Source organism: Callospermophilus lateralis, chromosome 1 (assembly GCF_048772815.1).
Source record: "Callospermophilus lateralis isolate mCalLat2 chromosome 1, mCalLat2.hap1, whole genome shotgun sequence".
Lineage (NCBI taxonomy): Eukaryota > Metazoa > Chordata > Mammalia > Rodentia > Sciuridae > Callospermophilus > Callospermophilus lateralis.
Genome location: NC_135305.1, coordinates 210,874,124 through 210,886,992, shown reverse-complemented (window position 1 = coordinate 210,886,992; position 12,869 = coordinate 210,874,124). Strand labels below are relative to the sequence as shown.

General features: G+C 51.3%; 1 protein-coding gene across 8 annotated transcripts in view; it reads right to left on the bottom strand.

The window, feature by feature from the left end:
• Positions 1 to 12,869, bottom strand: part of Eps15l1 (epidermal growth factor receptor pathway substrate 15 like 1) — a 103,013-nt gene that overhangs the window by 41,694 nt on the left and 48,450 nt on the right. For all 8 annotated transcript variants that reach the window (XM_076846662.1, XM_076846671.1, XM_076846653.1 and 5 more), the window contains 7 exons: positions 11,218 to 11,375; positions 8,664 to 8,820; positions 8,274 to 8,359; positions 6,025 to 6,097; positions 5,095 to 5,256; positions 3,729 to 3,926; positions 1,674 to 1,838 (listed from right to left, as the gene is read on the bottom strand). In XM_076846662.1, coding sequence (XP_076702777.1) covers positions 1,674 to 1,838; positions 3,729 to 3,926; positions 5,095 to 5,256; positions 6,025 to 6,097; positions 8,274 to 8,359; positions 8,664 to 8,820; positions 11,218 to 11,375 — 999 coding nt within the window. The remainder of the gene's footprint in view (positions 1 to 1,673; positions 1,839 to 3,728; positions 3,927 to 5,094; positions 5,257 to 6,024; positions 6,098 to 8,273; positions 8,360 to 8,663; positions 8,821 to 11,217; positions 11,376 to 12,869) is intronic.

The following is a 12,869-nucleotide window of genomic DNA, read 5'->3' as shown; positions in this document are numbered from 1 at the left end:
CAGTTTATTAAGAAATGGAAACAAACCCAAAACTGCTTTAAAAATTGTATTTGTACAACAAGATAAATACTTTCTCTTTCAGACACCAGTTGCAGGTTTCTATGTAACATATCTGACGTCTACATTTCACGAGTGAGTGATTATTGTATAAATTTGGCCTCGCTTAAAAGATACAACAAAAATGACAAGGTAAAACAAAAACCGTGGAGGGTGGGAGGGGAGTGACTAGCTACCTGCAAATTGTCACCTCAATGCCACCTTCTACTCAAGGAAACCAATCTTATAAAACTCACAAAACAGATGTTTAAGAGGGAGTGCTTCCCTGGACTACGACCACAGGACAAGCCAGCTATGCGAACGCAACAGTCCAGATGAGAAAACCAAGAGCTGGCCATAAGGCAGAAACACACACACCAAGGACAGCCAGGAGCAAAGCATGAGACTCTGGCTCACGGAACTCACGGAGGAGGAGTGCTTGCTGCTTGAATTTAGACAAGAAGCTGACGAGGCCCAGAGTGGACAGGAACCCGCACGGCAGTCCACAGTGGAGAGTCTGAGGGTGGCGGGGGCCAGAGACAAGACACAGGGAAGAACATCAAGAGAGTCTGCTAAGGTCCAGGGAGGCATGTGCATTCCTGTAAATTCTTGGAACCAAGTACTTGGCCAGGAAGGAGAGAAACACATCAAGAAAGGAACAGAGGCAGGTCCTCCATGTGGACAGCGAGGCTGCATTATTACGCAGAGGGAAGAGGAATCCCAGAGGCAGAGAGCAGGACTCTGAGGCAGAGCCTGGAAGCAGCAGCTGGTAGCAAAAGGACAATAGGTAAGGGCAACAGAGCGCCAGGAAGCCACCAGGCCACCCACCCAGCGGCTCCCTCCATAGCAGAGACCCACTCACTAGCCACATGACAGAACACCGCACAGGCCTGGGCTCAGGGCTGCGTTGGCAGACTTTGGCATAAACAGGGAGCTGTGACAACCTGAGAGAAGGGTCACACATGTCTGGGTCTCTGTCCTGAGAGCACACAGACATCTAAGAACCTGACAGCCCACCCAGGGCTTGATCGGAGCCTCAGAACACGAGTCTCAAATAAAGTGCTGAGTTTTAAATATAACCGAAATTTCAGGAAAGAAGCCAATTTGTGGTCAAAACAGCAATACCTTGGGAGGCTGCCTGCCAGGCTTTGAATCTTCACGCCCTATCTGATAGTCAAGGTGCTCCTTGTGGAAACATACGCATGGACTCCCCAGGTCCCCCATTAGTGGACCTCACACAGGGAGTGAAGAGGCCAAATCAATTCTGGTTGGTTTGAGAAGCCCTCCAGATTTGGGTGGTTGGACCACTGTAAATGCTTCTAATGGAGGTCTTTAAAAATGGGTTTTACAGGCTGGGTGAGGCTCAATGGAAAAGCGCTCGTCTAGCATGGACACGACCCTGGGCTCCATCTCCAGCACCACACACAAAAAAAGAAAAGTGGATTTTACAAAGATTCAGGCCTATCACAGGCTTTGTCCTGGACACCAGGAAGGAGAGCAAGTCTCCCACCCCAGGCTGCAGGCCGGCATTAACATGCAGAACAAGGTCAGCCTGTGGGCGAGCAGAACCAAGGTGGGCCCAGCAGGTCCTGTAGGTGGGGCAGATGGGGGCTCTAACACATTTATTCGACCTTTACCATGGCTCCAAAACTTCCCCTCTCTGCCAGGGAGACGCCGTCGCTCAGGGGGGCCAGGTCGGAGAGGCCAGCGCCGCGAGCCCCGCCCAGCGCCTGGTCATGCTGCTCCAGACTCCGGTGGGCTTCCAGGCGGCTCTCGTGCAGCTGCGAAAGCTTGCTTCTCGCCTGCGACAAAGACAGCGCCAGTCAAGGGAGTCAGGGAAACGTGGCAGGCAAGACCTTTTCACTCCTAATGCCCAACTTGGGGCATTCACACGGGTAAAGAGTGGCAGACCATCTTTGCCACCAGAAAAGGAGACCACTTGTAAACCAGATGTGACCCTTCCTACTACTCCAGAGAGCCCAGGTTAAAAAAAATGTTCTGCCAACTCTCAGTAAGATAAAATGGGGCCGCAGCTCAGCAGCAGAGCACTTGCCTCGTACTTGTGAGGTACTGGGTTTGATCCTCAGCACCACATAAAAATAAAGAAATAAAATACATAAAAATAAGTGTCCATCTTTAAAAAAAATAAAATTTGGACAAAACCCAAATTTGCCATTTTGCTTGGAGTTAATAATCACTTTCTTGTACAGGGTCCCAAGACCCCACATGCTGTCCCTCCTGCCCAGAGGAGGAAGGCAGTGTCCGTGAAGAGGAGGCACTCTGCATTCAGAGACCCAGGTGTGCCCCCGAACTCGGCCTCACCTCTGCTCAAGTCAGCGACCTCATCCCTCTGCTTCCTCTTCTCCAAAATAAAACAACTGAGGCACCAGGGAAGCAGGCACGGCGGCCATACCTGTAATCCCAGCTACTCAGGAAGCCAAGGCAGGAGGGTGGCGGATGTCTGAGGCCAGCCTGGGCAACTCAGCAAGGCCCCATCTCAAAAATAAAATAAAAGGGGCTGTGGCTGTGGCTCAGTGGAAGAGTGCTCACCCAGCAGGCATGAGGCCCTGGGCTCCACTCCCAGGACCAACGAAAGAAAGAAAGAAAGAAGGGGGAAAAGACCCACTGCAGGGTCTGGCCAAGTGGGCATTAATAAGTAGTAGCCATTGGTACCATCAGTCACTGCCATCATTCCTGTCTACCTGGGGGTCCTGGGTCTCATCTCAATTCTACAAACTCCCAAGAGTTGGAAGGGAAAAGACTGAATAATCCCACGGACACTGACTAACAACCAGGCATAACACAGGGCACCCAGTCGTGGAATGACGTACACCAAGGATCAACTTTTGCCTACAAACTGGCAGAGAGAGCAAAGTGACTGGTTTAGTCCAGGAAAGAAACACAGCTTCTACTTACTTATTTATTTTGGCACCAGGGATTGAACCCAGGGGTGCTTTACCACAAACCCTTTTTCATTTTTTATTTTGAGACAAGGTCTTGCTGAATTGCTAAGACCATCCTCCTCCTCAGCCTCCCGAGTTGCTGGAATTGCAGGTGTGCACCACCGCACCTGGATAGCCACTTGGATACTTTCAAGGACCAGATTCATAACCCACTCTATAGACTGGACACCCAAGGGCCAGGGTGGCAGCCTTTGACCATCACACATAGGAAAGCAAGGAAGGGTCTGTCCTCTGCCAGCAGGCAGCAGTTGTCTGTCCCAAGAAGCCACCACTCCAGGCAATTCAGTGTCCCATGTGGATTGACGCTGATGACAAGTTGCCCTCAGTCAGCATGTAGAGGACGGCTGCTCTGCATGGACATGGAAGTTGTTTCTAGACCTCGTCCTTCTTGCTTCTGTGAGGACCAGACCAGCAAGCACGACCTCCCATCCCCTTTCTCTCCAGCCCTGCAGGTTGGTGACTCTGCTAGGGCTGGCGAAGGGGGCAGACTGCTCCAGGCCAACGTCAACAGGGCTGGGGACACACCCTGGGTAGCACTCAGCACTTAACCTTCTGTCCAGGCCTCCACGAAGAGAACCCGCAGGAATAAGGGGGTGAGATGGAAGGCAATCTACAGGGGCACTGCAGCCATTCAGAGCTCGCCAGTGACACCTGCCCACGGGACTGCCTGGCAGAAGAGCCCTGGTGCGGCCACACACGGCAGGGACACCGCAGCCTCCATGGCAATACCTGGCTGATCTCCTCCTGTGTGGACTTCAGAGACTTGATGATGGTCTCCAGCTGCACTCGGCCGGCCTGAATGCTCTGCTCCAGCTGGGTCTCCTCCTGCTGCAGCCGAGTCAGCTCTGACTTGGCCCGGTTCAGGTCATCCTCCTGGGACTTCAAGTCTGATTCCTGAGATTGAATTTGGGTTTTTAAGGATGAGATCTGAAAGGAGATGTCAAAAGAATCCATAAGTCAGGTACAGATAGACAAACATCACATGTTCTCACTCACACAAGGCAGTTAAAATGCTGACCTCAGAGCTGAGGAACAGAACCGTGACTCCCAGGGCCAGGAGTGTGGGGGAGGAGTAGGGAAAGAGGACAGCCGACAGGTCCAGGAGCTGCTGGGGCAGTGACTTTTCCCACCCTGTAGCACAGGTGTTCTAGAACTACATACAGCAAGCTCTCACTGCACACTTCAAAACAGCAAGTAGAGAAGACTCCGAATGTTTCCAACACAAAGAAATGATTGATTTCTTTTAGAATATTATTAGTTGCAGACGGACATAATAACTTTTATTTATTTATTTATTTGTTTGTTTGTTTGTTTGTTTGTTTATTTATTTATTTAATGTGGTACTGGGGATTGAACCCAGTGCCTCACATTTGTTAGGCAAGTGCTCTGCCACCGCACTACAACCCCAGCCTGAAATGATCAACATTTAACGTGTAATGATCAGACCAGCCAATTTCCCTGAGCTAACCCTTACACGTTGTTTCATGTACTGAAATATCACACTGTACCCCAGGAATAGGTACAATGATTATGTGCCCATTAAAATGAATGACTGAATGAGAGCCACAGCATAGGATGCAACACGCCTCCAAGAAAGGACTCGTGTCTCGCATTCTTGAAAGGAGCTTGGTCACAGAGGTGGTCACCCACCGGTGCCCAGAGGCCTGATTTCCTCAGAGACAAGTTCCCACATCAGAATGAAGACAGGAAAGAAGGGGCACAGCACGAGCCCTGTCTATGGCTCAGGGGCTGAACATTCCCACACAAGCCACACAGGAGGTCACAGCAGCTTGTCACAGGTTCCTGAGGCCACAGCCTCCCTGGTCTGTAACGATAACATCAAAGGAGGGAGGTGTCCTGGAATCCCCTCCACATTTCAGGGCACAGGTTCAGGGCACCACAGCCATTCACTTATATGACATGGATTCTAGGAACACGGGTGGGTGACTCCGAGGTGAGGACAAATGCTGGATGCTTTTCCACACGATGTTTTAACGAGGAGGCCTTCTGGACACTCTGTTTTCAGGCCCTCAGAGTTTAGGAAGGCCTGGGGACACCCCCTCCCCCCTCCCTACCACTGCACTCAAGAACTCACCATCTGAGTCTCATCCTGACACTTCTGCCGGACGTCGCTCAGCATGTCTCGGAGCTTGGCTTTCTGCTGGTCCATTTCGTCCAAGCGGTCTTGAGCATCCTGTTTCTGAGCTTCCAGCTCTTGCAGACTGCTTGTTTCCCGGTCGAGGTCATTCTGTAATTCCTAGGGAACAGGTGTGGGAAGTGAACTTGAGACTGGTTAAAACAAAGTCCACCTAAGATAATCAATTTAGAGGTGGGAAACCAGGTACAATGGCGCATACCAGCAACTTGGGAGTCTGAGGCAGGAGGATTACAAACTTGAGGCCAGTAATTTAGCAAGACCTTGTTTCAAAATAAAAAATAAAAAGAGCTGAGAGAAGTAGCTCAGCAGTAAAACACCCCAAGTTCAACCCCAGTACACAAAATAAATGAATTAATAAAAAGTGGGTATAGGATCTGAAATTACTTTCCTCTGGGGGTTGGGCAGAAAAGAGGTGGGGAGGAGGGACGAGTCATACTGATTATGGGGATTCCTTTCGGGTTGATGGAAATGTTCTAGAACTACATACAGGTTGATGATTAAGTGCATTGAATATGCTGAAGACACTGAATCACATGCTTTAAAAGTGAATTTCACCCAGCAGCTCAGGAGGCTGAGGCAGGAAAAATGCAAGTTCAAAGCCAGCCTCAGCAAATTAGTGAGACCTAAACAACTTAGAAGAGACTTAAGCGAGACCCTGTCTGTAAATAAAATACATACAGGGCTGAGGATGTGGCCCAGCCAGTAAATGCTCCGGGGTTCAATGCTTGGTATACCAAAAAAAAAAAAAAAATCACTTTGAAGCTCCCAAGAGCTTCTAACTGGTGCAGAACCTGGTGCCTCTCAGGCATGTTTCCTACACAACACTGAACACAAATTAGGTCTAGCCAAAACGAACAATGTCCTTACTTGCACTTCGTTGGTTTTCTGTCTGATTGCCTCTTCCTTTTCTCTAATGTCTTGTTCCAGCGAGTATTTCTCTCTGAATGGTTAAAAACATTCCATGAAAACAGAGTAAGTCAACCACTGCTGTGGCACACACATCCCTCTGCCCTACCTGAGGCCAACTCCGTGCATCCCCACAAAAAGCTGCCGTGGTAACCCTGTCTGTGGGGGCAGAAGTCTAAGAACGACCCTGTGACTCCTGGCTCTACAAGTTTGGATATGGGTTGAGTGGGTCCCCTAAAGGGTCATGTGCTGGAGCTTGGTCCCCAGTGGTGTGGTGAAATGAGGGAACCTTGAAGAGGTGGGGCGTGGTTCAGGATAATCAGATTGCCAGGGACGATCTCTTATATTCTTATATTAATCTCCCTCTGAGGAGATTAATATAAGAAGCCTGGTTAGTTCCATGGATCTAGTCTTTGTAAAACACCAAGCTGGCCAGGCCTAGGGGAGCAGGTCTGTAACCCCAGCAAGTCGAGAAGCTAAGGCAGAAGGACCACAAATCTGACTGAGGGAAGCCTGGATAAGTCAGTGAGACCCTGTCTCCAAAAAAAGAATGGGAATGTAGCTCAGTGGTAAATTACCCCTAGGTCCCATTCCCAGTGGGGGAGAGGGAGAGAGAGAGGAGAGAGAGAGAGAGAGAGGAGAGAGAGAGAGAGAGAGGAGAGAGAGAGACAGAGAGAGGAGAGAGAGAGAGAGAGAGAGAGAGAAAGCCTGGCTCCTTAATCCCTGTGGCTTCCTGTGGCCTATCTCACTGTGTGATTGGCCTCACAACACTGATTCCATCCACCCTGAGGTTCTCACCAGAGGCCAAACAGATGGTGTCACCCCATCTTGGATTTCCAGCCTCCAAAACTGTGAACTAAGAAAACTCTTTTCTTTTTTACATTACTCGGTCTCAGGTATTTTGTTATAATAACGAAAAAAAAAATAGACTGATACAAAAATCCTCTCCCTCCAACTGTGGGTAGGATTGGGAATACGATGAAGCTTCCCTCTCTATGCAACCACCCTTTAGAAGCAGAGCGCTTTCTCCACCTGGTGGCTAAAAAATTTGGAACCCTCCCAAGTATGACAAGGACTTGACCTAACATTGCCGACTTAGAAGGTGGAGGGGCTATATAAGAAGGAACGTGGATGGTCTTTAGGAACAAGAGTGGTTACAGCTGATGTCAGCAAAGAAACAGAGATCTCAGATCCACAGTTGCAAGGAACTGTCTTCTGCCAACACCTGGATGAGCTCAGAGGTGGAGTGTCCCTCCCAACCCCCCAAGTCCTCTGACAAAAGCCAGCTGACCTTGCCCTTAGGCTGTGAGACCCTCATAGAAAGCCCTGTTCAGCTCACCCGGACATCTGACTTTTGGAACTACAAGATAATATGTTAGCACTGCTTTGAGATGCTCCATTTTATGTGATTTTGTTACACAGCTAAAAGAAAACAATGTCTTCTCTACGGCCATATTTAGGCTTGCTACACACTGGGCCCCCTCACAAGCACTGATGGAATGCTGAGGACCTGTTCACAGGCTAGTGGGAAAGACTTATGACAAACGCACAAATGAACATCACCGGAGGGCCATAAGGACTATGGAGGGGAACTTTCCTGCACAGGACGACTGGGGAAGGCCTCCCAGGGGGTGGCCTGTGAATGAGGGCCAGGGTAGAAGAGCCTCCTGGGTGACAGAACAGAAGGAAAAGCTGGACAGGAGCCACAGTGAGAAATCTGCAAGGATACGGAGCAAGCTGGGTCATCCCTCTGGTTTGCAGTGGGAAGTGCTGCTGAGGTGCCCAGGCCCTGTGGTGGCCCCAGCTGTCCCCTACAGGAGGCAGGTGGAGCTGGCCACTGTGCATGCCAAGCACTCAGAGGGGATCCATCTGACTGACTCCTCAGCTGTACACACAGCTGCACCAAATCGCCACCAGCATCCCTCGGGTCACATCCTGAATGTGTGAGTTTGTCAGGAGGGGTCAATGGGTATGGCCCTAGTCACCACAGGATCAGGCCCACACCCACTCAGACTGAAGCTGCCATTATTCAGGCCCTATAAGCCAATTCAGGAGCTCAGAGGAATCCATGTCCCTTCCTCGTTCTGAAGAAACCTGACTGCCACGGTTCCATGCAAGCCTCTGGTACTTCCTGTAATGACCTGGCAGAGTGCTTTGGATCTGACCCAAAGAGAACAAGGGGGTAGAAGGACGAGCAGTTTTCAACATACCTCTGTAACTGGGCGATCTCCTGGCTAATGTCATCAAGCTCTTTCACACCAGTGAACTCTCCAGATACAAGAGAACTTGAACTGTCCTGGGACCAAATTCAGGTACAGAGTCACTGACTGGCAAGCTGACATCACAAAACAGCAGGGACTAGGAGGTCCCAGGGACAAAATCATCTTCTCTTTAGTTCATAGTGGGAGGGGACAAAAGTGCTGGTTCCCGGGCTGGGGAAGAAGTGGGTTGAGCCCACACTCTGGGGAACTGAAGGCCTGGACTGCAGGGAGGTGGCCGAGGCCGCTGTGGGGCTCATGCAGGGTGCCAGTGCCACCTTGTGGCCGATGGCGGGAAGCAATGCAAAGAAAACGGGTGCTGGGTGGGGTGGGGCTACTCACCGGAATTGGAGTGCCTCTTTCGGAGGGTGGGACCATGTCTGGCGAGAGGACTTGAGGGGGATCGATGCCTTTACTGACCTTCTGCTGAATGAAATACATAGCTAACGCGAATTGATCTTTGCTTAACTTCCCAGTTTGCCTTGTGTCAGCCAGGGCCCTGGAGAAACGCGGGGATGTTCATTATGTCACGCTTGCCAGGTTCAACCTGTGACAAGCACAAGGCAGCAAACCCCTGCTTTTAAAGAAATGACAACAATAGCAAGGACAGCAGGGCACCATGGAAGGCCCCCAACTTTTTGAGTTTAACATCTTGTTCCTGGAAGCAGTCCTGGGGTCCCCAGGCCCCAGCTCACCCATCAGATAGGCACCCTGCCCTCCGGCTGTCCACAAAGGGGCTGTCAGGGCAGGAAGTGGTTCTCACCAGGTGCAGAACCACCAAGCCCTCCCCGTAGACTCAGGGGCTGGCCCCTTGGGAAAAGCTAACTGGCCACCAGAAGGCCCTTTGCTTTCTTTATCATCTGCACCAGGCAGATCCCAGGAGCTCTCTCTGCTCCTTCTGCCCATGTGAGGACACTGCAGGAAGAGGGCATCCGCAAACCAGGCAGTGACCCTCACCAGATACCTTGGTCTTAGGCTTCCCAGCCTCTAGGACTGTGAGAGATCCGTTGTTTAACCGTCCTCTGCGTATTTGTTACAGCAGCCCAAACGAACCGAACACTCCTCTTGGGCTCAAAGAGACTGCTCTGGGGCCACGGTCCCATTGCTCAAGGCAGACCCCATGGCTAAAGTGTCTCCTGCCCACTGGCTTTCTAATGTCCTCAAAGTCAGGACAACAGGGCATGTAAACCGCAGCACGCAGTGGCCCTGCAGAGCTTGAGTAAGAAAATCCACGACATTCCAGGTAACTACGGAATAAGAATTAAGAGACGCAGATGCAGCCTGTCCTTCCTCTCACCATCCACTCCACACAAGGTCTCCCTGCCACCTCACACATGGTGACTGCAGGAACAATGACACAGTTTTTAACATGGAACAAAGGAAAGCTGGGAGTGCTCAACAGACTTGGGCCCAAACACCATCAGCGAACAGACCAGGGATGATTAGATCTCATGGAAGTTCGCTGACAAAGGTTGGTTTTAAAATGTCTTGGTTAGCCAGGTGCAGTGGCTCATGCCTATAATTCCAGCAGCTCAGGAGGCTGAGGCAGGAGTTTGGTGAGTTGAATGCCAGCCTCAGCAACTCAGCAAGGCCAGAAACAACTTAGGGAGACCCTGTCTATCTCTAAATAAAATATAAAAAGGGCTGAGGATGTATCATGGTGGTTGAGCACCCCCTGGGGTTCAATCCCTAGTACCCAAAAGAAAAGAAAAAAGAAATAAATAGAATATCTGGGTTAGGCCATAATTACAGTTTTGCTTTGTCAGGGTTTCTCCCAGGTGTGCCTGTGGAGGGCCACAGCCTGCTCCCGGGCTGTGGCTGCCCCTCCTCTCCCGTGGTCTCTCCAGAGGCACAGCCCCAAGGCCAACATTCGAAGGGCCCATGGAAGGAGAACCAGGCTCTGGGGCTGATGTCAGCTACCGTACCACACCAGATGCCCCGTCTGACACCACCTGCCTGGGGCGGGGCGGAGAGGGGCCGTGAGGGAGACAGAGCCTCCATCCTTGTGGCTGCCCGTAGTTCCTTTTGGTGTGTTGCCTCCACATCAACTTTGCCTGTCCCCTCTGCCACCTGCACCGTAATCTAGAGTCTCATTTTAACTTTCCTTGTGATTATTCTTGACCTTGCTCCTGCTCTATCCCCCACTGACCCCCTGAAAGGAAGTTTCCTTGCTTTCTTCCTTTTTGATCTGAGCGCATTCATGATTTCATTTTTGTTTTATTTTGTTTTGTTTTGGCATGCTAGGTAAGCGCCCTGCCCCCAAGCTACATGTACTCTAGTTCAGGATTTAATTGCCATTTCCCATCAGTAGGTCCTTTACACTTGCAATACACACTGCAGGCTGCTCTCCCTGCCTTGTTCTTTACACTGCAGCTAGGGCACGCCGCTGCTGTCTTGGGACAGGGCTGGATCCGTTTCAGGATCATAAAGGGGCTGTTGCATTTTACTGGTGTCTAAAAGGCCCAGGCTGAGGTGTCTCCCTGGCTCACCCACCCCAGGAAGCCAAGGCTTGGCCTTTACAGAGCAGGACTCCTAGGGAGGCGGCCCAGGCCTGACTCCCAGTGTGGTGCTACTGGAGCCTCCAGAGCTCTACTGCTTGTGCCTCCAAGGTGTGGCCGAGGCCACAGCTGGCTGTGGTGATAAAGCCAGCTGTGCAAGCAGAGAGCTTTCTAGAGGGCACCCACAGAGCCCCCCTCTGGAAGACAGGGAGCTGACCGGGGAGCATGGAGCGGAGTCTCTACACTCACCCTTCACCTGACCCCATCAATTCATGAGGCCACACACAGGTCACTGCGCTGAGTTGGAGACCCTGACCACAGCCTGATCACCTCTCCCCCAGCACAGTCCTCTCCCAAGGGACCCCCAAAGCTACCCCAGAGCTATGACTTCCCCTTACCAGATGTGTGCTAGAAGATTCTGGGTGAGGCCCGAGTGCATGAAGATCTCCTTCACCTCCTGACCACTCACATAGCCATCCAGGTCCAGGTCAGTCTTGAGGAAGATCTCATCGAATCGCATTTTGTCCGCCACCGGCACCACCCAGGTCACTGTTGGCTGAAATGGTTTTTTAATATTGGTTAACTCGGAAGCTGTCTATGACCTATAAGCACATATTTTTTGATATGTACTTTGGAATGATCCAAGTACAGTCAATCACACACTTGGTTTCAGACTCAACTCAGGATTCCAGGAGATGACCGAGCAGAGAGGATCCTGTCTAAAGGGGAAAACTGAAGCCGAGGGAGGTGGATGCTGGCTTGACCAAGTCCCCAGCAACTCTGTCTGCCCAACCCCTTGCTCTCTTGACACCTGAAAGGAGGTAAAGACCCAGAGGGCTTATCTGCTTTGAGCCCTCACCCCTGCCACTTGGGTGGCAAGAGAAGCTGGCAACCTTCTTCAGGAGGAACTCCAGGCAGGCCACAGAAGACCCTCCTGAGCACCCAGTGTAGAAGGACATCTCTCAAGAACCTGCCTGGGCCCCACACCACCTCGCTGGTCTTCTGGCTTCTCTGCCTGAGAAAGTGTCTCCAGGAGCTGGCAGTGCCCACGGCCCTGGCTTTGGCACACCATCCTTCTTTGTCCCTGACCCCACTCCAAGATGACAAAGATGACTTCCCCCTGCTCAGGTATCAGCACCCATGTCACTGACAGGTCACGAGGCATATGTGCAGGACAGGCAGGTACTCGGGGAACCATGTGGTGGTGAGGAGACGCTGGGCCCCAGACAAGCACAGGGGCCGAACACTAGGACCCCAGCACCTGTGCTGTCTCGGAGGTCTGTTCTATAAGACGGATGACAGCCCTGGGCTGAGCCCTGCTGCACGTGGGGCCTCTCATGCCAACTGCTCATGTTCTGCTTAAGAAAATTAACTGCCACGGGGCTTCCGCCAGGGCCAATGTCCCGACTGAGGCTTCCAGGGCACTCAGGAAGAGCACTTGGAAGCAGGCTCCTCCCACGGACATGTCACCTCACACCTTAGACCATCGTTTTATGTCGGGCTCACAGCATCTCTGCCCTTGATTTTAGAAACATTTGCCTCATCTAGTTTATTAAAAAAAAATGGTCATCCCTCTGTACCTGAGGAGGCCTGGCTCAGAACCAAGGAACACAACCTGCAGCTGCTCAGTCTCCCATATACAACGGCACAACATCCTGGTGTAACCTCACACTTCTTCCACAAGTTCAAAGCCACACTCAATACTACGTAAATGGCACCTCACAGTCATCATGCTGCATGTTTTAGGAAATAGTGGAAGAAAACCAAAGTCTGTGCTTGCTCAGTTAGACACAATTTTTCTTTTTCTGAAAATTTTTTTTCTTTTTTCTTTTTTGATGGTGCTGGGGATGAACCCAGGGCCTTTGCACGCGAGGCAGGCCCTCTACCAACTGAGCTACTTCCCCAGCCCTCTGACTGTTTTTGATTGTGGTTGTTGAATGCAGAACCCACAGAGAAGGAGGGGCTGGCTGCAGTTGATACTGGGGCTGGAGGCTGGCCCACGAAGAGCGCATGATGCCTCGGCCTGTGGGGCTCTGGGTTCCAGCCCGGC